The sequence below is a fragment of the Capra hircus genome, chromosome 9 (genome assembly GCF_001704415.2).
Source record: "Capra hircus breed San Clemente chromosome 9, ASM170441v1, whole genome shotgun sequence".
In the NCBI taxonomy this organism is placed as follows: domain Eukaryota; kingdom Metazoa; phylum Chordata; class Mammalia; order Artiodactyla; family Bovidae; genus Capra; species Capra hircus.
The window spans coordinates 73230526-73258203 of NC_030816.1; the positions used below are offsets into that span (position 1 = coordinate 73230526).

Consider the following 27678-nt stretch of genomic DNA (forward strand, 5'->3'; position numbering starts at 1 on the left):
TGCCTGCCATTCTTATACTCACAAAAGGCTCATGTCCCTCAAGAAGCTCAGTTGTAACCTGATTGGTCTGCTCAGCATTGCCCCCGGGAAATACTGAACCATGTAGGGACTTAGCCCATCTCTGAGGCTTCTTTTAACAGGTGAAATGAACAGATATGAGCTGCATGATGCATTTCTTTCCAGTTCATAATTCAACTTTAAAATCTGCAATGGCCCTTCTGGTCCCTGGCCTAAGTTTTAACAGCATCTTTTCCTTCTGGGGTTACATAGAAAGCAGTCAAGAGTTAAAATGTATTTCCATGGTCTTGTTAAGATCCAGAGTGGGGAAGCTATAGATCCTTTAGATCCCCTGGCCATCCACTCAAATGATACCGTACTACCACCCCTACAGAAAGCCCACAGAATGGTGACCTGTCTGTTTCCTATGTGACTCGGTAGGAGAGAGGGGGAGTAGACCTATCCATAAACCCAACTTCCTGCTTATTTTAAATGTTTGATCCACATCTCAACATTAGTCATATTAGAAGGCCATTGAGCCCCATTGACTGTGTGCTTCCAAATAGAATCCACATAGCCCCTTTCTGCAGGGACTGCTGCCATCCCTAGGACGGGCTGAATGCTCAGGGCAGAACCGGCCTGGGATCAGGGGGTTGGTTAGCCATGACAGCACTTTCAGAGCTCACGGCAGAGCTGCCGGTGGCAGAGGTCCACCACGTGGATCTTTCTGGGCCTTGGAGACTAGGATCACAAAATCCCAAAGTCATTATTCCTCTAAGTGGAGCGCACATCTGGAAAGTACCTTTTCTAGGAGGGGGTAGGATAGAGGTCATTTAATGACATTTCGGTCTTCCAGATGTCTACTAAAAAAAGTATCCACAATGATATATCAGTATCCACAATATCATTTAAAGACTTTTTGATTAAAATGCAACAGTGCTTGCTTTCTGGGTTTCACTTTGCTGCTGAATTTTTTATGATGTTGTTTATTGAAAAGCAGCACTGTCTTCTGAAAGCTTTGACCAGATTCCCATGGTGATTTGCTAGGCATAGCACAATTCAAATTAAGATTGCATCATCTTCAAAGGCTACTTTTATGAGCTATAAAAGTGCACCTGCCTGGCCCTGCGTGGGTGCCATAATACAAAGGAGAGGCATGAAGCTTTTCTTCCAAAAGTTTAGAGCCTGTATCATACTAATAAAGAAAACCTAGAGCGAAGATTACACCATTTTCATGTTTGTGGTTTACTTCAAATATTGGAACTTTTGGCAACACTTGAAGCAATTAAAAGACTCAAAGTAATGCCATTATAATAGAATCATTGCTACGATATATTAATGTCTTACAGGGTCTGTAAGAAGAATCCTCAGAACTCATACTGTTTGAGGTCTGGCTTAAACTGTGCTCTGGCCCAGTGCCTCTGACATCCTTATGAAGCAGAAATGATCACATTTCAATAAACATGTGATCTTGCTTTGGCATGGCCTTGACATTTTACCAAGATTCTTTCCTCTGACTCGGCAAGATGCACTCCTTATATCCGTCCCCCACACTTCTGCACTCAGGACTCCTTTCAGTAGAACTTCCTGCAGGAAAAAAAAAAAAAGCATGAATAGCCCATGCAGGACCCCAGGCAAGATGGTATACTGATTTTATGCTCCCTGGACCCCCAAACACATAACAATGATAGATAGAATATTTAAAAAGGACATACAAAGAGTGCCCCCAAGGCTGGAACAATACCAGAGGAGTGAGCAGCGGTGGAATCACAGGCTGGCTGATCTCTGGTCCAGAATCAGGTGGTGGCAGCCACGCGTTGGGCTCCCTGTCAAGATGGAGGCCAGCACCAGGCTCCATGCCACAGCCTGAGGTGGGCAGCCATACTTCCCTCACTCTCAAGCAAAGAAAGCCAGACAAAAAGGCCACTGCCCTGTCACTGCGACTATGGCTTTTAAAGGGTAACCCTAGAGAGGGAGTAAAACAAAGTCACGGCCTCATAAGTAGGAAGTGAACCAAATTCTTCCTTCTTGGCAACCAGATCTGTTATTCCCATTATTCCCATCAGAGACCTAATAGCCCTCTCTACCTCTTTTTCCCGAGTCTCCCTTCAACCAGTCAGTGAATTCAGGTCTCATGATTTATGATCCTATAAAAATTTATGCCTGAAAATTTTTTCAAAATGAACTTTCATTCCCTATGAGAATATTCCCATTATTCTCATAGGATGGGAACTTCAGACGAGACCTGGTCCTGGTCTGGTGCCAGGAATCCTGATAGGAGTAACTGCAAAACCAGTACAGAAGAACAGGGACTGGAAGGAAGAGAGAGAGGGTGAGGATGAAAATGAATCTCCTACTCAAAATGAGCCTACAGGCCAAGTAATCCAAGCAAGCACATGAAAAAAACTCTAATACCGAGAAAAGCAACAAAATCTACTGTTGAGACAGAAATTCATTCCAGTTATCTTTACAGAACAATCTGGCAGAGACTTTAAAATAAGTATGCCTAGGAGGTTGGAAAGATAAAAGTGTGAAACTTCCACGAAGAGCAGGAAATTATATGACAAACACTTGAAACAAGAACATGATATTAATAAATAATTAATAATAAATCTTGAAAATGAAAAATATGGTAATTGAAATAAAAACTTAATGGTCGTGGAAATAAAAGCTTAAGAAATGGAATAAACTTTGAACTGAGTAGAGTGAAAGAGGAACTTTATGAATTAGAAAATAGGCATGAAGAATTGATCAAAACTTCAATTCAGAAATGTCGAGAGAGAGAGAGAAACAAATAGACAGAAGGAGCAGTTAAAAGATGTGGGAAAGGTGGTAAATTTCCAACAGTCAGTCAATAGGAGTTTCAAAAAAGAATGGTGAAATGGTAGGGAAGCAGTATTTGAAGCTATTGAAAGATAAAATAGTCTAAAATCGAAGGTGTGATTCTTCAGACTGAAAGCATACATAAGAACGGAACAGAATAAACAAAGTTAAATTTACACTCAAATATTTTGAAATAAAGCTGCAGGATATCAAGGAAAAGGAAAACAAGCAGATGACTAGTGAAAGAAGCGTAATTAGGCTGAGAATCAGATTTCCCATCAGCAACAGTAGATACCAGAGGACAGTAGAGGAATATCTTCAGAGTGCTGAGGAAAATGATCGTCAACCTAGGATTTCATAGGGGCTTCCCAGGTGGTGCTGGTGGTAAAGAACCCACCTGCCAGTGCAAGAGACAAAGAAACATGGGTTCTATCCCTGGGTCGGGAAGATCCCTTGAAGTAGGAAATGGTAACCCTGGAGAATCCCATGGACAGAGCAGCCTGAAGGGCTACGGTCCATAGCATCACAAAGAGTCAGACACGACTGAAGCACCTTAGCACGCACACACGCAAAATCAGATTGCTTTAGACTATATCAGGGCATCATAGATGTAAACTTCATAAGACAATTCTAGCTGAACGTTTAAAATCAGAATCCCAGGTAAAGTTTGTCTTGTGTTTCATTTCTAACCAACAGCATCAAGGAATTAATTGCCCTCTCTACCTCTTCAGGGGCGTCCCTGGTGGCTCAGATGGTAAAGCGTCTGCCTGCAATGCAGGAGACCTGGGTTCGATCCCTGGCTTGGGAAGATCCACTGGAGAAGGAAATGGCACCCCACTCCAGTACTCTTGCCTGGAAAATTCCATGGACAGAGGAGCCTTGTAGGCTACGGTGCATGGGGTCGCAAAGAGTCGGACACGACTGAACGACTACACTTCTACCTCTTTTTCCTGAGTCTTCCTCCCACTAGTCGCTGAATTCAGTTCTCATGATTTATGATTCTATAAAAATTTATGCCTGAAAAATTTTTCAAGATGGGCTTTCATAAAATGTCCCACTTGTATAAAATTTAAGGTATCCAAAGATTTCATAAATCCACTGGGGCTGACCTCTGCTTAAAGACATTCTTGATGCAGATATGCCAAACGTTATATGTAGAAGGAAAGGAAACGATTGTTAGCCCAAAAAATTGCAATTATGAAAAAGAGTGACTGATGAATTCCACTTTTACTCTTGAAAATGTTTGTACAAAACTGGGTTGGGCCCAGTGTTTTTACACTAGGATCTGTAGACATTTATTTGCCTAATAAAATAACCACCCAGGCTGGCAAAACTCTGCATACTTGGCAGTCCCTTCTGCCCAGGAGCCTGGAACAGCATTGGCCCAGCAGGTGTGGCTTTCAAAAGGTTCAGAGGGTTGAATTCAGGAAGTCTGCCCAGCACTCCACCTGTGTACCGTGCGCCTTCCCAAAGGCCAGGTTCATTCCCAGGTTTTCTTAGGTTCAAAATACCTCTATTCATTCACAATTGATAATGAAAACTAAAATAACCAAGGGATTGACACTATACACCAAAATTATAACATTTCTTTTCAATAAAAGAGGCCATATATTTTTAAAATTAATTTATTTATTTTAATTGGAGGCTAATTACTTTACAATATTGTAGTGGTTTTTGCCATATATTGACATGAATCAGCCATGGGTGTACATGTGTTTCCCATCCTGAACCCCCTTCCCACATCCTTCCCCATTCCATCCCTCAGGGTCATCCCAGTACACCAGCCCTGAGCACCCTTTCTCATGCTTTGAACTTGGACTGGCGATCCGTTTCACATATGGTAATATACATGTTTCAGTACTATTCTCTCAAATCATCCCACCCTCGCCTTCTCCCACAGAGTCCAAAAGTCTGTTCTTTACATCTGTGTCTCTTTTGCTGCCTCGCATTGTTATCATCTACTTTTGACGTATAGAATATAGATACTCTATAGCGTTTGACACTATTGTATACATATGAAACCTACTCTTCTGCTTGCTGGCATGGGTTTGGTAGCCCTCTTTCCTTAAAGGGTGAGGTGGTGGTGGTTTAGTCACTAAGTCGTATCCGACTCTTGCGACCCCATGGACTGTAGCCCACCAGGCTTCTCTGTCCATGAGATTCTCCAGGCAAGAATACTGGAATGGGTTGCCATTTCCTTCTCCAAGGCAATCTTCCCAACCCAGGAATCAAACCTGGGTCTCCTGCATTGCAGGCAGGTTCTTTCCGAACCTGAGCTATAAGGGAAGCCCAAAGGGTGAGGTAGGGGGAAGAACAGAACTCTCAACATCTTGGGCCTTCAGAAGGAAAGGAAGAAGAAAAAATGTTTTCCTAGACTGGTGATTTTTTTCACAAGCTGCTCTTTGATCATAGGACCCAGTCATGATCCAGCTAGTAAGATCTGACTTCTTGGGCCCTAGGATTGGAATCACCTGCTTATGTAGGGCAATGGGATGGGTGGGGTGTTGGGGGGCTCTTGCTAGCTGTTCCAATATCTTGAGCCTCTGTATGCTGGTCTGAAATAATGATTTTCAGATTTAGAAACTTTGTATCAACTGAAACCTTATAAAAAGCCCAATACATAAATCCAGGCAAAGCACAGCTCTTCCGGTTTGGATAGGGCTGGGGAACCTGGAGTCCTGTCCATCTGGGTACACCTCCCCCACCATGGACCATGTATACCTCAACTTTTCGTTTTTCTGAAACTTCTTAGACCCTTCCTTTCTGGGCCCAGGATTAGCCATAGGATTGGAGAGGGTGTGAGGACGCAAGATCATGGAATGAATGAGAAACATACTAGAGACTCCACTTATTTTGTCTTACTAAATGAGCAAAGTCCCAGGCCCACTGGTAAGAGGTGCGGAGATCTTCTTGACTGGGGACCAAGGATGCTGAGAATGCTGCAAACCACACTATGTAAGTTGCGTGTGCTTTGTCTGCTCAGAAGGTTCACCAGGAGTTGCCTTGAGACTGCTGTCAGGTCCTGAATTCTTCCCCAGCTTATAGATCCTTTCTTTCTCTACAAGTGGACTGGAAGATGCTAACTCTCATTCTGCCTGGAATGCCGCCAAAACCTGGGCCTCCTATGGGACCAGGGGAGAAGGAAATCGCAGGCAAGGGAGACAGATGAGCCAGGCATGGAATTCCCTACTGGCACAATGTTGCTGCTCATGAACAGTAACCAGCTTTTCAAAATCTCCCGGAGGTTCTTCTTTAAAATGGAGATTTCTAGCCTGGTCCCCAGAGAACCCGTTTACATCAAGCACTCTGGAAGGCCTGTCTGGGAATTAACATTTTTAACAGGTGCCCCGCCTGGTTGTTATTCCCACTGCATTGTCAATAAGAATTCTTCCAAGTTTTTCACCAGGGGGCTGATGTGGATGAATCTGTATTTCAGCTGAGTTAGTGGAGCAACTCTGTGCAGAGTGCATTTGGGCAGAAGAAATGGAAGGGATGCTACGTAGCAGCAGATGAGTTGAGCTGGGATTGAGGTGTGGAATGGGTTGGCGAAACCTTTCAGGGGTCAAGTTGCAGGGTGGGGCCGCTGAGTGCCGTGGAGAGTAAGGGTGAGAGAGGAATCAGGGAGGACCCGCAGGGATCCTGCTATAGTGCCTGGGGTTTCCACTGGGTGCTGTGGGGTCTTTGGCACTTAGTGTTATTCATCACAGTCCAGCCAGTGAAAATGTTACGGGAGCAAACCAACAGAAGATGATTTTGCTAAAAGATCAAAGTGAAGGAAGATGAACCCACAAAGAAAACCTAGAGGGTGTAAGTGTACACTTTTAAAAATAGCATAGTTTAGAATAAATTTCAACCAAACTGGTCCTTTTTATTGTAGTTTTGGCAGTTAAATGGACTCAGTTATCTGGAAAGTGTATTTATATAATATATCTCATTTCCCTAATAAATCGAGAGTATGGTCAGAGTGGGGTCTTATGTTTATACCCAATCTTAAAAGTGAGCTAGATGGGCAGGAGAGCGTTTTGTGGGTTGCTGTGGTAGATACCAAGATCCAAGGACCAGATAAGAAAATCATAGATCAAGCACTGGCAAGGGGTCCAGTTTGGCTAAAGTCATCACCATGATGATGACCTTAGAGCAGATTTTAAAATATATATTAAGGTTTTCGTTTAAAGCAACCGTACCCTAGAAGTACTGTGTGGGAAGAAAAAAATGAAATTGCATAATCATTTTAAACGATATATGTATGAAGAGAAGAAAGGTGACTGTAAATCGACAGGAGATAGTAAAGCCTAACACTAAAGATAAAATGATTAACTCTAGGAGAAAACCAAATGGCCCCAGGGGGCACTGGACAGTGCCCATCAGAGCAGGATTCTAGAGGAGCAGCTGTGTTGACACTTGTCACAGTTGGTGGCCCAGGAAACTGAAAGGTCACTCTCTGAAGATCTGGGTTCCAGTAAGAGTGGACCGTGTGAGTGGCCAAGACCAGCCTCCTGAGGCCACAAGTTCTTGAGCTGCCGGGAAGCAACACCACTTGGGCACTGTGGCTAAGCCGCAGGCAGCTAAGTGCGTTGGTCTTCACAGCTCCTTTCTGGCTTCCGCTTAGCCTTACACCTGAGTCATCTTTTATTTATGCCCTCCTATAGCATTTCCATAAGCTGGTTGTGGCCAACACCATTCATCAACCTAATGGGCTCAAATGGAACTCTTTGAAATCTCCCAGGACATGTCTTGCTCTAAGAAAGAAAGGTTAACAGCGATTCTTGAACTCGGAATTTATGTCTTCCCATAAGTTGACCTCGGGAGGTTATTTGTGGATTCCAATAGAGGAAACTCCTTCCGAGGTCCCTGTGGTCCTCGGCCCTTCCCACCCCCACCAGCTGATGTCCTCTGCCCGCTCCTGCGAGATCCTGGGCCAGGATCTCTGGGGACAGCATGGCGGTTGTATGTCTTGGCTTAGTTCCTCTGCCATTTGTCCATTCATTCGCTGAGTATTTATTGCAGCCCTGCTTTTTCCAGGCAGGGTGCTAAGCACTGGAGACGCAGCGAACAGACATCTGTGCTCTCCTGGACTCACCACCTAAACAAACAATTACACAAGTTCTTATTAAAAGGCAACTGGAAAGTGAACTCGGGGGAGCGCAGGTGCTGTGAGAGTTTCTGTGGGAGGCTTTCGTGGACTCTGTTGCCCCACCCCTGGTGTTAATGCAGGTCTCTGGGGGGCTGACTGTGTATGGGCAGGATCTCTGGACACCCCCTAAATCACCATCACATTACTCAGCTGTTTACTGTGAAATGTCAACCTCAGAGGACAGAGCCTCTGTCTCTGACGATGACGGCCCTCACTGGAGTGTCCTGTGCCCTGCTTCTCACCCAGCTCCAGGCTCCCTCCCTTTGACCCCAGCCCAGTTACTGGGCGCTCTGACCTGAGGCTTAGGTCCCTGGGGGACGCCAGCTGCCAGAGGATACCTGGAGGGTGAGCATCCTCAAAGCAAAGCCCAGTCACCCGCCTACACAAGCTTTACTTTGTTTTCCAATGTGTTTGTTGTTTAGTTGCTAAGTTGTGTCTGATTCTTTGTGATCCCATGTGGTGTAGCCCACCAGGTTTCTCTGTCCATGGTATTTCCCAGGCAAGAATACCAGACTGGGTTGCCATTTCCTCCTCCAGGGAATCTTCCCAACCCAGGGATCACACCCAGGTCTCAGGTCTCCTGCATTGGCAGGCAGATTCTTTACCACTAAGCAACCAGGGAAGCCCTTTACAATGGGTACCTCTCAAAACTTTTCTGATGATAATAGTAAAATACATACATTACAACAAAAGCTAACACTTCAAAGATGAATCAAAGTACAAGTTCAATATATTCCCACCTTCCATTACATCCACCACCATAAATAACTTCTTTGAACAGTTTGGTGTTTATCCTTCCGCGTATTTGTGTCCTTTTGTAAACACATGAGTTTATTTTTGTGTTGTCCTACATGTTCATATTGTCCTATAATCAACTTTGTTTCATCTGCAAACATCATGAACAGTTTTCAGGACAGTGTGTGAAGATCCTTCTTCTCCTTTCTGGGTGCCCTGTGTGTATTTCCTCGTAGGAATGCGCCAGAACTGCTCTGTGAATCAATCCCCCATTAATGAACTGTGAGCTCGGCCATATTTTGTTGACATAAATCTTATAGCAATGAATAGTCTCATACATACATCTCTCTGTGTCAGATTCTTCCTAGAAAGGTATTTTGGGTCTAACATCCTGCATTTTTAATGGGCTTTCATACACAATGAGGTGCTCTTAACCACACTTCCCGTCACGTATGGCTGGATGTGCTGGCGTTCACTGTTCGGTTTGCTTCTAGTAAGTTCCTCTCTGGGAACTACACACCTCTGCTTCCCACGATAGGCCCAAGTGTTTAACTACAGTCTGTTTTTTGCCGAATCTCTTTATTGCTATTGAACTGTGTAATTTATTTAATTGTTATATAAACCAAAGAAGCATGAAGGAGAAAAGAAAAGGTTGTCCTAAAAAAAAAAAAAAAATGTTTAAGTTTTGTTTTTCTAACCACCAACTTGAACTAAAAACAATTTTTAAATAAGTAACCATTTACACAAATCATATCAAATTCAGTGGCTTCAAATGACTTATAAACTCCACTGACCGTGGGACCATGTTTGCTGAATCTCTTTCTTCCAGTTGAATTCATTATTGGAATTGTGTAGTTTATTTAACTATTACATAAACTAAAGAAGCATGAAGGGGAAAAGAAAAAGTTGTCCTAAAAAAAAAAGAAAAAAAAGACATGTAAGTTATGTTTTTCCAACTACAAGATTGAACTAAAAAAAATTGTTAATAACTAACCACTTACACAAATCATATCAGATTCAGTGGTTTCATCTGACTTATAAACTCCTTTGGCCATGGGACCACTCTTATTCCGCCTTGCCAGTAATAGTTCTGAAAAGCATCCCACAGCTGTTTGTTTTGTTTGTAAATTGGGTTATCTTTTCTCCTTAGAAATACCTAATAACTAGACATATCTTTCTTTTTTTTTTTTTTTTACTCAGTCATGTCCGACTCTTTGCGACCCCATGAACTATAGCCTAGCAGGCCTCCATCCATGGGATTTTCCAGGCAAGAATATTGGAGTGGGTTGCCATTTCCTTCTCCACAGACATGCCTTATCTGGGGTATTCAGTGTAATCTGCCTTAATGAAAGTGGATTTTTAGCCCTCTTTTCCATCTCCCATCAACCCACTGTAAGCTCCAGTAATGCTGACAAAGACCCCACGTTCAGCCTCATAGAAAATAAATTTTCTGTCCGGAAATTACAAATTTGCTATCTGGAAATCACAACTGTTGCCTTTGAAAGTAGAGAATGTCTTGTAGGCAAACATCCACTTTCTAACCTAAGATAACATTAGAAATGGTTTTACAGCCCCTCCAAAATTTACAAACCTTTTATGTGACTATGTTCAATACTTAAGTATTTGTTATGGGCTTCCCTCAAGAATCCACTTGCCAAGTAGGAGATGTAGATTCAATCCCTATGTGGGAAAGATCCCTCAGAGAAGGAAATGGCAACCCACTCCAGTATTCTTGTCTGGGAAATTCCATGGACAGAGGAGCCTGGTGGGCTACAGTCCATGGGATCAGGGGTTGCAAAGAGTCAGATACGGCTTAGCAACTGAATAACAACAAGTATTTTTTGGACATGTGGATACACAGGAAAACACATTTCTACAAGGTTGGCTGTATAGGGATCTCTGATGAAGTCTGGATGAACTAAGAATTAAATCATACTGAATCCATTCAACAAATATTTGTTAAATGCCCACTATATACTTTCAAGTTTCTCATAACTGCTGGGGCCACAACTAGCCACAGCCAGCAGGACTGCTCCAAGATGCTTGTGATCCAGGCAGAGACTTCAGGCCACGGGGAAACACAAAAATTCAGTTAACTCAACAGAACAAATATGCTCTGAAATGCTGGGACCACGTGTGCACCTGCCCGGTGGAGTAGGCTAGTGTGAGGCAAAAAAGAAAATCTTCTCATGAACTCCATCAGTTTTCTACATCTTCTCAAAGCTTTTCCATGTCATTGAAGTGTCAATTTTGCTTACCCTCTTGATGCTTGGCAGAGCCCTGCAGAGACCACCAGCCTTCTCACTGCTGTGTTTTCTCTTCTAGGACATCAATGAGTGTATTCTTGAAAACTACCCTGAGTGTTCCAACCCCAGATTATTTTACATCATTCCATATTTCTGTGGACAGCACCCCAGATGCAGGTAAAGACTGACACAGGCTCATGACATGCTTATGTGGACAACGATGGTAGGAAACCCACCAGCTGGCGCTGCTCAGGCACCTTCTGTGCCCCCAGTCCCCCTACCTCCTAGAATTCAGTTAATATTTATTGTTTATCTCTCAAGATAACATTTGAGACTTTGAATGGCTTATAAATAAGGAAATTAACAAAGCAACGTCTGGAGCTTTGGGGACCACCCCTAAGCTGTGTAACTGAAATGCCAATCAAGCTCTTCTTCATTCTTAACATACACCTGTCACTACCCAGCTCGTGAGATAGTAAAACCCAGGGGGGTGCACCCAGCCTGCTCCTTGCAGTGACAGCTTCACTGATGGGTGTCCTTGCAGGTGTGGTGTGCCTAACTGGGTCGAAACAGGGATGCTCACTTGGAAAATTCCAGAGTGTCTCTCTCCTGAGACACTTAGAGAAGAAGAAAGTACTTTTAGTGATCACTCCTCAGCCTTATTTGGATGCCAGACCCTTCTCTATAAGGTGACTCATTCAGACACTTTGTGTGGTCCACCCACATCCTCTGCATCCCTGAGGAACTTCTTAGGAATCCCCACCTAATCCCAGTCTCTGAGATGGGGTTCAGGCTACTATGACCCCCTTCCCCAGGTAGCTCTGATCCAGCTACTCTGGAAACTCACTGTACACTAGACGTGTGTGGCCTCCAGAAGAAATGGTGGTAATGATGAATATTATCTTTGATTGGTGGAAAATAAACCCAGATGCCAGAAGTGACATTTCCCTCCAAAGGAGAGATTGATTAGAAGGTCATTGATTAGAAGGTCTAAAGAGACTGGGGGTTGGGAGCAGAGGACACGCAACTGTCTTAAGTTGCAGTTTATTTATTCATTGTACTTTTTGCTGACACTGTGGTTACTGCTTAGTTATTACCAATGTTTTGCTGAATTTACCATTTTGTTTATGGTCAGAATTCTGGGGCTAGACGTGTCGCCTTCATCATAAACTCCTGAGTTCAGGAGGCCTCCCTCACCCACCCCGCCTCTGTAATACATGCCTTCTGCTTCAGGGTCAGGGCATCAGATCCTGGGAAGATCTGGGGCCCAATGTCTCCCTTTCTGACACAATGAACGTATTTATTCCGAGAAACATGATTGTAACTCCTTAAAGTACTTTTTAAATTGTATATTTCCCAGCCTTGGGGCGAGGACTTATGCTTTATCTTGGTCCATGCGTGATGATTGTCAGAACACTTTCAAAATGTCACCTTCTCACACTTTGACAACAATTATTTGAGCTAAATAAGGATTATTTTTAAATTTTCAAAAAATAATCCTGGCTTCCCAAATCCCCCAAATGGTAAAAACTAGTCAGGCCCGGAGCCTAGTTCCTGAGATCCGCAGGCTGGGCTCCTTACAGTGTTGTTGGCTCAGAGATCTGCCTTACAAGTACAAATTAGGCTGTTTCCCTTCTGTAATAATAATTTTAAAAGTTTGTCTTTAAATTTCTCAAAAGAATAAGATGATTAGCAGTCATGACCTGACACCTATTTTGATTTCTACAGAAATCATTATCAATAAGTTTCCTATGTCTAAACTTCTCCCTTTATGGATTTGATTTGATCCTTCTATTAAAAAGTTCATTCTAAAAAAAAAAAAAAAAAAAGGTCATTCTAGGGACTTCCCTGGTTCAGTGGTTAAGACTCTGTGCTTCCAGTGCAGGGCGCATGCATTTGATCCCTGGTGATGGAACTAAGATCCCACATGCTGTGCAGTGTGGCCAATAAATAAATAAGCCGTTCTAATCAGCATTTGTTGATATCTAGCTGCCTGGGCCCATATAACAAACATTTATTTGGGGCTCACTAAGCTCAAGAGCCCCAGGCCTGGTACTATGCAGGGGCGATAATGCTGGAGGAGAGATGGTGGGCAGGGGCCAGTTGGACCACAGCTGGAGATGCTGCATCTGGGCTGGTCCCTGAAGGAAGTGGGATTTGGACTTTTGTGAATGGGGGCAGGTAGGAGAAAGGAGAAACTTCCAGCATGTTGTTGCTGCATTTGAAAACCAAACTTTGATTTAAAAATCATTTTTCTACCCATAAAGGGAGCCTGGTGAATGGGCCCTTGAAAGAGCAAAACTGAACGTGAATGAAAACTTCCTGCTTGTGGGGATTCTCGAAGAGTTGGAAGACGTGCTGCTTTTACTGGAAAGATTTTTACCTCATTACTTCAAGGGTGTGCTCAGTATCTACAAAGACCCAGGTAACTCCATCTGTAAGCATTTCTTCTCTGTTCTGAGGGTTACTCACTTTGAAAAGGAAACTCAGGAAATAAAGACATGGAATCACCTCTGTTAGTGAAGGGAGGTTCCCCTGGCTTCAAAGCAAGGTTAGAACCACAAGATACAGATCCCAAAGCCTTGAGCATCAGGGCCAAACATAAACTTACAATGTTTTAAAGGCCTGATGCTTCCATGTCTCCCTCTGGAAAATGAAATTGGCAACATTCCCGTCAACGTTGTCCTGAACGTGTTGCTGGAGCTTCCGTGGATGGAAAGGCGGGCAAATGGGAGGGAGCCGTCGTCTGATGCGCTGTCTCTGGCTCTATGTCCATTTAACAAAAATAAATCCTGACACGTAGAACAGATAAAGCGGCACACTGAGAATACAGTCATGATTTTCCTCTAACACATGCGGTGGTTTCCAAATAGAAACGAGAAGCAGAAGGCAGCAGAGTGATTACAAGGGTTGCCCATGGTGTTGCTGTAAATGTGATTGCTTTGAGAAACCCATTGTGTATTTCTCTTATTATAATTTTATCTCAAGAAAATGACAAACAACATTGTTTCTGCCCTGTTCTTCTTAATCTACTGCTGCCACAACACTGCCTAGTCACTAATGTATTTATTGTTTGGTTGTTCTGAAACGGGAGGTGTTATTCTGCCTTGTGGAAATAAGGCCCAGGGGAAGGGCTCCCCCACAGCCTCTGCCCCACATGCCAGACAGCCAGGCAGAGACCATGAACTACATCATAAGCCCGTACTGATGCCTGGGGGAACTGGTCTTGTCTACAGGGCCCCTGACTTCTGTTTCATGGTAGGTAGGTGGTAGGCGGCCCTACCACCACCAGGGACTGGTTGGCGGGAGGTGACTGCCTTGGTCTCCCAACTCTCTTATTCAGAGAACAATTCCCACGTACTGACATCAACGACCTCAAGGTATGCTCTGCAGTGTGTCTCTGAAGCAGGAAGTACGGTTGGAAGAGCTAGAAGCGTAACAAGCTCTGAATGGTCAGTTTTTTAAGTAGGGCCCTCCTTTGCCCATTCAGCACTTCCCCTGGGTTTTGTGTTCTCCTTGGGCACCTTCTGTGAGGTTTATCTATGGTAACACTGAAGGCCCAGCAGCTCCACAGTTGCTGTGCCCTGAAGAGTGGCCACCTCCCCAGAGGCAGGGGACGGGAGACGAGCATCCATGCCCTCCAGCTTCTCGAGCATTTGAGCCTCTGCAAGGACGAGACCCCCGCATTGTCTTCTCACGGCCGCAAACCCGCGAGCTGGCCTCAGATAGGTTAACGGAGGCCACTTGATCTTCACACCAGAACCAGTTCCCCTGGGCCTTTTCAGTCTAAACTCACAGATGGCGGCATGCTAAAATCACTGCTCTCGCCCTTTATAACTGAGTAGACCAGGGGATAGAGAACAGAAACACCGAAGTCTGAGACCCTTTAAACTCTGTAGATTAAACTGACTGTGAAGTTGGATTAAGATGCAAACACTCCACTGGCCAGGTGCTTGTCTCATTTTATTTAAAAATTCAGGTATGTATAGACTTTTTGTAATCCCCTTCCAGCAAGATGAAGAATATTTAGGCCAGTCTCACTGCTGAAGAAAAAGAACTAATAACAATAATTGAGGAGCTGGTAAAAATAACATCTGCTAGTCAAATGGGCCATCACTTATTCTAGAATGGAAAGATAGTCATTAATTCTTTCCAGTCAGTACTAAGGTTCCAATCACCCACCATTTAGAGAAGTTAAGAACTTCCCTAAATAATATCTCAACTGTTCGTATACCCCACCCATTCATTTCCTCTAAGAAGTTATGCTGAGGAGTAAATTTGTCCCGTACCAAAAATTTAGTCTTTGAGAAATTTAGTCTTCATAAAGTTTTAAAGAATATATTTGATATTAATGTTTGCATTCTGTGGAGACCCAATTAAACATATCTCAGAAGAACTTGATGATAATAAATACTCAAGATGGAATAAAAATGAAAGTTTTTGCCTGATGGGTAAGCAAGAGTACATGCTCAGGTATTTCTCACCAGCCCAAGGGCATTTGTGAGGCGGAGGCAGTACCTTGGAGCAAGTACTCAGTAAACTCTGCCCGACTTGGATGTGAATTTGAATTGGGGGAACCGAAGCCAAAATAGAGTTACTGGGTAAGAGCAACTTCCTGTCATTAAATTATACAGTCTCATTTTTCATTGATCAATTTCAATTACATTTGCTCATTCTTTACCTTTCAAAACTGAGAGGCTTGGAGCCAGCTCAAAGAATTGAAAAGACCAAGATTCATGGTCATCCACCAAAATGTGAGCAGAAGGGCCACAGTTCACACTTCCTGAGCCACAAGGGTTAACTGGTCATGAATGCTTTTCCACCTTAGCTCTTAAAAACAGACATGCTGTGAGATATCAGTATTTTTCTTAGTCATAGTTCCTTTAGGAGGTAAAATCACAGTGGTGTTAAAGGCCAAAGCAAATAAGTAAAATAATTAAAGGCAGGAAATAAGTGAATATCTGTGATAAGAACAGCTCTTTTATTAGCATCCCTCATAGATGTCCTTGACCTGGTTAGTAACCCAGCTGTTCCACTTCAGTGGCCCGGTCTAGCATCCAGATGTGAAACTGTAGGACCTGACTTTAACTCACAACCGTCCTCCTTCCTGAGGACTCGAAAGCTCAGGTATCCAATCCTTTTCTCTTATATTTTAAATACTTTCCTTTACTAGCATTACATTAGTATTCATCTTCAACTTGCTTCCATTACGAATGTAAACATTGGAGCCACAGTAGAGAATTCCTAGATTTTTGTCGACTCCTTGTGAATCTGGCCACCAGCTACTACAAAGGAGAATATGTGTGATTCCAAACAAACGGCTTCCTTACTAACTTTGAGGGTCTAAGTTCATTCATAAATCAAGTGCTTTGTCTTGTTTCTAAAAAAAAACCAACTGTTTACACCTGAATATTTTTATAAACGATGATGATATGCTGTGCTAAGTCGCTTCAGTCATGTCCGACTGCTTGCGACCACATAGACTGTAGCCCTCCAGGCTTCTCTGTCCTTGGGATTCTCCAGGCAAGAATAGTGGAGTGGGTTGCCATGCCCTCCTCCAGGGGATCTTCCCGACCCAGGGATGGAACCCACATCTCTTATGTCTCCTGCATTGGCAGGTGGGTTCTTTTACCACTAGCGCCACCTGGGAAGCCCAATGATGATGATAAATAGAAGTACAAATTCAAATATTTTTAAACTAGGTATGAATGATAGACTCCTATTAAGAGTATAGCAATGTAAGGTTGGAGTTATTGGCTTTGCAGTGTTCAAATCTGAGGGTATTAACATACAAAATTTAAACTGGCCAGTTTTTAAAAATAATTATTCTTTAAGGAAAGAACTGAGTTGGGAGTTCTCTTTATGCAGTGGTTCTGCCCTTGCAGTAGGCTTCCCCTGTGGCTCAGCTGGTAAAGAATCCACCTGCAATGTGGGAGACCTGAGTTCGATCTCTGGATTGGGAAGATCCCCTGGAGAAGGGAAAGGCTACCCACTCCAGTATTCTGGCCTGGAAAGTTCCATGGGCTGTATATTCCCCAGGGTTGCAGAGAGTCAGACATGACTGAGTGACTTTCACTTCACTTCTGCCCATAGGACCCAGAGCAAATTCAACTTTGGGTAGTTGATCGCTAGCATCTACTGGATCTATTATTATGATACTAAGGTATTACATAGAAGGTTTTAAGGCACCTCTTTCTACCTTCTGTTGGTTAACACAATTATAGAGTGAAAGTGAAAGTCACAAGCTAAGCCACAAGGGAAGTCCAAGAATACTGGAGTGGATAGCCTATCCCTTGTCCAGCGAATCTTCCTGACCCAGGAATCAACCGGGGTCTCCTGTGTTGTAGGCGGATTCTTTACCAACTGAGCTATCAGGGAGTGCTTTTCCCCTGAAAAAAAAAAAAACCATCCTAGGCAGTCTCACTGCCTCCTCAATTCCCAGGTTTAGTTATGAGGCTGTCGCCACCTAGAGGACATGGCGAGCCCAGGCTTCAGTGTTCATTCAGAATCCGCCCTTCCCTAAGAGAGGGATCCCAGCTCACTCTCTGGTCATGCTGTCCATCCCTCTTTCTCACACCGTATGCATTTCTGTCAGGGACACAGGCTACCACAGTGATTAGACCACAGGCTCTAGAGTAGACAGCCTGGGTGTTAAAGTCCATCCTCCGCCTAACCAGACAACCAGAGGTAAGGTGTAACTCCTCCACCCCTCAGCTTCCCCGTCTATTTAAGACACGTAAACAATACTGTCTACATCAGAAGGTTGTGGTGAGATACACCTGATCAAATCCATGTAAAGCCCTTAGCCCAGAGCTTAACGTATGATAGTGTCAGTCCTCAGCTGCGACCAACTCTTTGTGACCCCATGGACTGTAGCCCACCAGGTTCCTCTGTCCATGTAATTCTCCAGGCAAGAATACTGGAGTGGGTTGCCATGACCTTCTCCAGGCGATCTTTCCAACCCAGGGATCGAGCCCAGGTCTCCCGAATTGCAGGCAGATTCATTACCATCTGAACCACCAGGGAAAACCCAACATATGATAAGTGTTCAAAACTTAACTCTTAGCCTGCCAACCACATTACAGGAGAGAGACAGGGCCTGTGTCTGGGAGGAACTAGGGCTTCCACTCTCTTTCTGTAACTTCAGTGTGAAAGAAAGAAATAAAAGAGAGAGGAGGAGGAGGAACAATTATATTCTGGCCAATACCTTATTCTTTAATAATCATAGGGGAATAAGTTTAATAGAAATATTACTACAATGACATGCTCAGGGACTGAAAAACTTATACCTTTCAAGTCACTGGGGATTTTTAAAAAATAATCTATTTTTATGCCTGAACACTTATCAGAAATATCAGGACATTAAAACTTCAACTTTAAATGAAACCCACTGTTGAGATGTGACCAGAGCCAATTACCATTAACTTGAGCTGAATGTTGAATCTTTCAGACTGTTCGGTATCATGTTATTTAGTAGATATAAGATAGGTATTCAATGATTTAATTGTGAATGGTGTTTTCATTTTAACTAGGACCCTAAGATTCAGTTCTTGAAAAACCTTTATTTTCCATATGCAGAATTACATAATCAGAACGCTATGACAAACTTTATCCAGCAGATGGCAGGGTCTCTCCATTTTTTTCAAGGAAGTGCCTGCGGCTTCCTAAGTTTCCATCTGCAGAGAGGACTTTACAGAATGCTTGGAGGCAAATGTACAATTATGCCCAATTTGGGGCCTAAAAATGGGATCATATCAAAAGGATTCCAAGTACAATTGATTGCAGTAGTCCAAAGTGCATTATATGACAGCTGATGGGCTCAGGAAGTGGGAGGTGGTTTACAGTCAAATAAGTTTGTGTGGGTTAAAAACATTTATTGTTTGTTGTTCATCTCAAAGTCCTGTCTGATTCTTTGTGACCCCATGGACTGCAGCACGCCAGGCTTCCCTGGCCTTCACTATCTCTTGGAGTTTACTCAGATTCATGCTATTGGGTTGGTGATGCTATCTAACTATCTCATCCTCTGCCACCCTCTTCTTTTGCCTTCAGTCTTTCCTAGCATCAGAGTCTTTTCCATGAGTCAGCTCTTCACATCAGGTGGCCAAAGTATTGGAACTTCAGCTTCAGCATCTGTTCTTCAGGGGTTGATTTCCTTTAGGATTGACTGTCAACCCTGGTTTTATAAAAGTCATCCATCATTCTATAATAATTGGATTAAACATGCTGTTTTTCATCTTTTATTTCCTACTTCTTATTTCTTTTGTTGTTAGAATTGTTGTTGAGTTGCTCAGTAGTTTCTGACTCTTTTGCAGCCCCATGGACTGTAGCCCGGTCAGGCTCCTGTGTCCATGGGATTTCCCGGGAAAGAATACTGGAGTGGGTTGCCATTTCCTTTCTTTGGGAATCCTCTCAACCCAGCAGGTGATCTCGAATTTCCTGCACTGCAGGTGGACTTTTTACCCCTGAACCATATTCCATTTACTCTATGACAAAACCCCAAAACATTCTGGAACCTCACAGAATGGTTGAAAGAAATTCCAACTGTCTACAGGCACCAATGAAGTTGTTTTAAGAACTCAATTATTGTTCATAAAAATAGGACCCTGCTCTATTATTGGTTCATCTACCATCAATGTTCTCCATAAAGATCTATTTTTCACCAGTCATGTCCGAGGCTTATATTCTAATCATGTTGGTACCACATTGTGTGTGTGTGTTTGTGTGTGTACATTAATTCATGTTCAAACTGCTAAATCACTTATTAAGCAGCAGTGGTATTTGAGTGACTAATCTTGCATCAGAACATCAGCAACAGTTCTTAAACAATAGTAATCTGCATATCAGTTTGCAATTTATAAAGCACTTCCATATAGATGATCTCACTCGATTCTTACATGAATCCTCTGAAGTTGAGAAAGACAGTCTTAGTCTCATTCTCTAAACAAGGAAGCTGACAGTGGAGGAGTAGAATAGCTTGCCCACAGTTATCAAGTCCCAAGTGACCAAAGACATTCGAGCTTCTGTCCCCAGAACCACCACTAACTCCATGAACCTATGACCCTCCAAAGATGCTTCATATTCAATCACTAATGCAGAGCATTAAGCACCATTATGTCGTAAGCATAATACAGGTTAGTAAGCACTGTTGTCCTGAAGGAGGGCCTGGAATCCCACTCCAGTATTCTTGCTTGGAGAGTCCCATGGACAGAGGATCCTGACAGGCTGCAGTCCATGGGGTTGCACAGAGTTGGACACGACTAAAGCAACTTATCGTGCACGCATGCAAGCACCCTTATGTATTGCACTTGAAGGTAAAAGCTTGATAATAAAATCTAGAGATTATCTCTGTTCGACATATGGTCTGATTTTACAGTAATTTAACTTTCCCCCAATAGTCCTGTTCTGTGAAGGATAATATTTAAATATCAGGTATAATCTGAAAATACTAGAAAAATTCAACAAACACTTTCAGCAAATGTTTAAGTGTCTGTAATGCACTCCAGTCCTGGGGAACAGCTGTGTAAAGATAAAGAAAACCATGTCTGGACTGAGCATCATCACAAGCAGGGCTGGAGGGACACCTCCTGTTGAAGATATTTGTGCCCGGCCTTGAAGGGTGCATAGCTGTTCACCTGGTGGACGTGGAAGGAGGCAGGTTACAAAGAAAAAATGTGAGTGCAGAAAAAAATGTGAGTGCGGGTGTGAAGGCATAGGAGTCTCAAGTGGGGGAGCGTGAGGGGCGTTCCAGCCCACCTCGGCCCTTGCCTACTGACCTTACCTCTTGGATCTGAGTCCTCCTTTCTTCACAGCTCAGTCACCCTGCTGCTAAGTCAGTCCTGCCCAAGGCAGGAAAAGTGCCGGCGGCCTTAGACCTCCATGCAGTACAGCCTGGAGCTGAGTCACTCACACCAGTCCCAGAACCAGAGGCCAAGCCGCAGTTGCCAGAGGGCCATGCGTCACCCCCACCCCCAGCCCCCCAGGTTCCATGCCCTCTGCCATGTCTGACCACCTCCCAAGGATCCCTCACTTTCTAACAGGATACTGCCAGGCTCCTGGGTCCCTAGGGCTGGGTTATTCCTCTTGGCTTTATTTCTGGTTTCCACACCCAAGATCTAGCCACTATCTAGGCCTAGGGTACCCATTGGCTTCAGTCGGCCCTGCACTGTTCCACGGGGTGGAGGGAGGTCCCACAAACTCTCCAGACACAACCTACTGTCCTCTCTGACCCCTAAGTTCCCCTCTCTGCCCACCAGCATGGACTCCTCTCCTGTTGGCAGCCAGTCTCTGACTTAAGGGTGAGCTGGCTGTGTGCCCTGACGATACCTCTGGCCTTCCTCGCTGGGAGCTCTTGGGATCATCCCTTCAGGATTTTCCCGTAGTCCCCACCTCCCACCCCATGCACCCTGGGAAATCGATCCCTCCTAGGTCCCAACCTCATCCTCTGGAGAGCCCCGGTGCCCCTCGCAGTGTGGCCAGGCATGGGTGTGCAGGTTGTGCAGTTTTCTCTCGTATGATTCATTTCCCCGGACAGAAAGCTGGCTAATAATATCTGAGTGTGTCTTGGAGTTACCAACATTCTTCTGCGTTTAGAGGTGAATTTCTTCTTCTTGCAAATTTAATCATTTCTACTTTGAGCAGTTTTGAGTTGAACTTGACAGTAATATGCTTTGCATTGAGTAAGAATGCTACTGAGGGTGGAATTAGTCACCACAGATTTCAACTTTTGGACTTTCCTGGTAACTCAGCAAAGCTGAGATCCTCCTAGAGCCTGGGCCAAGAAGATTAGAGACCTGATCCCAGAGGGTGAAAGTTGATCTTTTAATAAAAGACCCTCTGAGCTTCCTGTGCTTTTGTGCCCAAACTTCCAAGATCCATACCTGCCCTGGTGCCTAACATGGTGATGTGGAAAGAGCCTTAGACAGAGACTTCCAGAACTGTCTTTGTGCCCCTGAGTCATGATCTTGCCTCGCTGACAGTCTTTGCTTATAATATGTACCCCCCACACTGAGCAAAGTTCAATCCTTACCCATTTAGCATGACTCAACGCTTTACAATGGCAACTTCTATTTTTGTCCAACTAATCTTGTTCAAATAAAAATATCATTTCCTGATCTGTATTTGTTTAATATCTCAGACATTTGTATCCACATATAATAACCTAAATTTTCACATCTTGTAAATGGTGTTGGACTTTGAAAAGAACTGCAAGTATACCTGTGTACAGAACCCTGCAGTTTTTAGTGGTTTCTTGTGAGCTATATTAAGCACATTCATTTCACTGTCCACAAGCCCACAGAAAAATCTAGTCTAGTTTCCCACTGATGAGAATAGGGACATTTTGCTTGCTGAGTGGGAGCTTCAGATGCTCTGAAATGTCGCTTCTCCAGTTTTTACAATATGCTTCTAAGTACTTCTCTTGGCTTGTCATAGCCAGACACTACTGGAGCTACTTGTCAAAACATGCTTTCCTAGAATTTTACCTCCCTGTTTTTAAACTAGAGTTGATATATTACAGTGGTGTGTGCACACTCAGCTGCTTCAGTCATGTCCGACTCTTTGCAACCCCATGGATGTCACCTGCCAGGTGCCTGTGTCCATGGGATTCTCCAGGCAAGAATACTGGAGTGGGTTGCCATTTCCTCCTTCAGGGCATCTTCCCAATCCAGGGATCGAACTCACGTCTCTTATGTCTCCTGCATTGGCAGGCAGAGTCTTTACCCACTGAGCCACCTGGGAAGCCCCATATTAAAGTAGTACATGCATATAGTTCAAAATCCAATAGTACTCAAGGATATATAATGAAAAGCGGTTGTTTCCTATTTCAACCCTTTCCGCTGCAAAGTCTGGTTTTGAAGTGGTAAACACAGTCAGCATAAGTAGCTGTTTTTTCTGATAACCGCCACACTAATTATAACTAGTATGCACAGGCTTGTTTTATTTTTGTTGTGTTATTGTCTTGATTTATTTATTTTTGACATTATTTAGTTCTCTTATTCCACCACACTTACCTCTGCTTCCTTCCCCACTATGTTCATAATATGGCTATATCCACATTTTACATACATATTCCTTATTTACATTACTATGACTGAATATATTTGTTGGACACTGATCCAAGTAGGTCACAATCATGTCAATTCATTTCTTGCATGACTTATTGTTTTCCTTAGAATTGATTATTGCCTTGGATTTTTTAATTTGCCTAGGTTTGTTTATACCTATCAAAGTTTTCATGTGTGCCGCTAGATCTGTTGTATCAATATTACTCTTGATGTTTTTCAATATTACTTCGGATAAGTACATCCATTCCATTCCTGCTCCCCCATCCCAGGACCACTCCCCTCTTTCCCACCCAGAGATCTGACTTTCCGCTTTGATCTGGGCTGATTACTCAGAAGCTTCCTGCACAGCTCTCCTGCAACTTCCCTTTACCATTTTACAGAATGTATTGTATCCCTGGTCTCCCAAATCCCTCAAATTCTATTTCTTGATTTAATAACTCCGTTATTAAAGTCGTTGAGTCATTGCATATCTGAAAAGCTCAGTGTTTTAGTATCTCGTTTGATTGCCAGTTTGGTTTGTTGTGGATTCTCTCGCATATACATTCCATTTCCCACATCTGTTTCTCACTTTCTCATTCTCTCTGTCTCTCTGGAGTGTTATTTTTATTCCTTTCATGAAAATTGACAACAGTGTGCCTCAGTGTGCTGAGTAGTCGACAGACATATTTAAGCTTAAAACACATGTTTTTTTCATTTCTGGGAATTTTTCTTGTTTTACTTTTGCATCATTTACTGCATGATTTTATCAGCACTATTTTCTGTATTTCAGCTTTGGAATGCTGTTGGCCAGATATTGGATCTTCTAGATGCAGCCTCTCTATGTGCTTTATTATTTTTTCCTCTTATAACTTCCATCTCATCAACTTTTTCTCTCTGGATGAGTTCCTCAATTTGTATTTCAGTCATTCTGTTAAACTGTCTCTTTTTCAAGAACTCTTTGTTACTCTTCTTTTCTTCTTTTTGCATACTATCTTGTTCTTGTTTACTGAATACAATGCCACCTTAAATCTCGGAAAATTACAGAAATTTTAAAAAAGTGTCTTCATCACTTTCTTACATTATCTCTATTTGCTCCATACTCCTTTACTGTTTTGGTTGGTTGCATGCTTGCTAAGTTGCTTCACTCATGTCTGACTTTTTGTTACCCTACAGACTGTAGCAGGGAAGGAAATGGCAACACACTCCAGTATTCTTGCCTGGAGAATTCCATGGACAAAGGAGCCTTGTGGGCTACAGTCCATAGGGTTGCAAAGAGTCGGAGATGACTGAGTGACTAATACACACACACACACACACACACACACACACACACAGACTGTAGCCCATCAGGCTCCTCTATCCATGAGATTCTCCAGGCCAGAATACTGGAGTGGGTTGCCATTTCCTTCTCCAGGGGATCTTCCCGGGGATCTTCCCAGGGATTGAACCCACGTGTCTCTTATGTTTCCTGCATTGGTAGGTGGGTTCTTTACCAATAGTGCCACCTGGGAAGCCCTTGGTTGGTTTGGGCATCTCTTTTTCAGTCCAAAGTCTTTCCCCTGGTGGTCTTTTCCAGAATTCAAATTTGAAGGTGAGACACAGGAGCTCATTGAAAGTGACCTGTGCAATAGGGGAGACTTATCAACTCATGGATCCACTTGGGATGATCAAGCAGCCATCAGGTTTTGCTGGGAAACAGTTGTTAGTGATTTTAGGTCTTTTTTTCTCTGGAGTTTATTCAGTTTCCCTACTGCAGCATTCCCCAAACATTCACTTGAGGGATGGGAGGTGAGGTGGAATTAGGAGGCCAGGACATATGTCTGGTTGTTGGTGTGGGAACAGGGGCTGAAGGTCCATGTTCAGGCACCGTTTGCTTCACTGTGCTCAGCTTAGTCCATGCTCTCCTCTCTCCCCTCTGGGTTAGCAAATCAGTCTGGAGCCTCTCCCCAAATTCTTTGGTGACTAATTCTAAGACTGCCTGTTCACAGGCAGTGGAGAATAGGGGAAGACCCACGGTAAGATACCTGATGCATGTAGGTGTGGAGGGAATTTAGGGTCCAGTTCCTCCATAGGCAGAGTACCTGTCTCATCCTCAGTTTTTCCGTCCGGGCTGCCTGGTGCTACCTCTCTGTCTCTCTGGGGTTGTGCAGGGTCATTGACCCTCTTGTTGTATGTCCCCCCTGCCAACACCCCAGTGCATTTACTCTGCTCTGCTACCTCCAATGCATTCCTCCAGCCACTGTCCATCTTCCAGAAGTTGGTTAAGGGCTGTCTTCCATTGAAACCCTTCTCCAGTTCTTTGTCCTTGTGATCCAGCAATCTTTTTCTAAAATTATTATCCTTTACGGTCTCTTGGGTGAAGACTTTCAGAGGAGAGGCATTGAAGGCCTGTAGTCAGCCTACTGCCTTTAGCTCGGCATGTGCTGATTACCTGAACTTTAAGATTCTAATACCAGTTTTGTGTTTAGAGCTTGTAGCTGGATCTGTTATACCTGTTTCTTTCATGTGACATCTGCATAGCTGTGATGTGACTCAGGCTACCATAGCCCTGCCTTCATCATTGGTGCCCTGGGATCATAGTCCTGGCAGAATTCCAAGAACAAAACAAACAAACAAAAACAAGATCCCTTAATGGTAGCTTACTAGTTAAACCCCTCTTTTTTTTCTTTTCAACTGAATGATATTTGCTATGATGAGGCTCCAAACTACTATATGTTTTTTAAAAAATCACCTGGAAGACAGATCATAGCCATCCATATTGAGATTTATTTAATGGGAGAGAATGTAAGTTATAAGAATTGGTAAAAAAAAAGGCGCTCTCCTGATCAGAGGCAGTACTCAACCATCCAGAGCTACCAATCCAATGTAACTTGACAGAAACACATGCCACCGTTTCGTGGGCTGTCATGTGTCGTTTCCCTAACCCAGTGCAGGGATCGCAGCTAAGGTATCACAAGCCTGGGGAGTCGGGGCCCTGTCCGTGGACGCTGACAGTCAGCCCATGTCCAGGAGAAAACGCAGCCACTGAGAGGGTTTCTCGGCAGCAGCTGCTCTAGTAGCAGTAGCAGCAGCTCATATAACAAATGTTTCATGACGAACGCAAACAAAAGCCAGCTCTGAAATTCCAGCCACGCCATGTCCAAGCCAGTTCAACATCGTATAACCACTCCGTTCGAATTTTTTCCCTTCTCTAAATGCATTCCATATGAGCCGTGGTGTGGGGACTGCTGGGATCTCCTGCATTCACTCAGAAGGCTGTTTTTAAAGCCCAGACTGAAAGGAAAGTAAGTCAGTGGGAAAACAAACTCAAAGAAAACACTGAGATTCAGGTGTGGGGGGTGTGTTTGTTCTCCCCAGCCAGCCGTGACCCCCGGAATGGGGCTGGAGGCTAGGAATCCTTTAGCCGCTGCCCCTTCCCGCTCCTTGGAGGCCTGGGGGAAGGACTTTGTTGCAGTGAGGCCCCAAGTCTTCACTGGCCCTGGATAAGCACTGCTTCTCAAAGTGTGGTCCAAGGACCCATGCCAGCTCATAAGCTGCTTGCTACTAGTCCATGAGGAGATAAGGCAGAAACTGAGAGTAAGACTTTAGAAACTTTGATGGTAATTTCGCATGGCTCTGATTATTTAATTAATTAATTTATTTGATTTTTGGCTGTGCTGGGTCTTCGTTGTTGTGTGTGGTCTTTCTCTAGTTGCAATGAGGGGGACTCCTCTGTAGTTTTGGGGCACAGGCTTCTCACTGAAGTGGCTTCTCTTGTTGCAGAGCACCAGCTCTAGGTTATGTGGACTCAGTAGCTGTGGCACACAGGCTTAGCTGTGGGATCTTCCCAGACCAGGGATGGAATCCTTGTCCACTGCATTGGCAGGTGGATTCTTTACCATTGCACCACCCGGGAAGTCCCTGGTTATTTTTTAAACAGCTCGTTTTTAATGTAGTTGACAAAAGCATCAATCTGAGATGGACAACAGTGGGAAGAATTCAGAGATCTTTTGAGAAGCAAGGTTGTGGATTCTCCCACCAGCTTGGACTTCCCAGGTTAGCCAGTTGAAAGGTCATCCAATTGACATTAAGGCATTTGGGGCTTATGAGGCCCCATGATTCTTGCATGTGATTTTGCCTTCTTGGCTTCAAAGCTCAAACTGGTGTTCCACAGCAATGACCAAACACCCAAACTCAAGGAAGTGTGATACGTTGAGACTCTGCTTTCCTAAAACTGGAGCCTTGACCTAAAACCTTAAAAAAAAAAGTCATGATTCACACTACATGCATGCTCAGTCATGTCTGACTCTGCCACCCCCACAGAGAAGCCCGCCAAGGCTCCTCTGTCTGTGGGATTCTCCAGACAAGAATACTGGAGTGGGTTACCATTTCCTCCTCCAGGGGACCCTCCCGACTCAGGCATCCAACCTGCCTCTCCTGTATCTCCTGCATTACAGGCAGATTCTTTACCACTGAGCCACCGGGAGATCCACAGTAGGATAGCACTTTTCCAGTAAGCAGAATACTTAGACTTATGTTGACTCACTTATCCCTCATAACCTGGTTAGGTAGAGTTGTAGGTTGAATTGTGTCCCCTGAAATTACGTTAGGTCCTAAACCCGTGTATCTGAATGTGACCTCATTTGGGAAATAGTGTCTTTGCAGATATAATCACATTAAGATGAGGTCATATTGGACTAGGATGCACCCTCAATCCATTGAC

The 27678-nt window shown here is 43.7% G+C and overlaps 1 protein-coding gene and 1 non-coding gene across 2 annotated transcripts in view; both read left to right on the top strand.

Moving 5' to 3' along the window:
* Positions 1-27678, top strand: part of UST (uronyl 2-sulfotransferase) — a 316888-nt gene that overhangs the window by 253970 nt on the left and 35240 nt on the right. Inside the window, exons 6-7 of the mRNA XM_018053327.1 lie at positions 11015-11112; positions 13203-13360. Coding sequence (XP_017908816.1) covers positions 11015-11112; positions 13203-13360 — 256 coding nt within the window. The remainder of the gene's footprint in view (positions 1-11014; positions 11113-13202; positions 13361-27678) is intronic.
* On the top strand, positions 3557-3628 carry TRNAC-GCA. The gene has a single exon. It is a non-coding gene; the product is annotated as a tRNA-Cys (tRNA).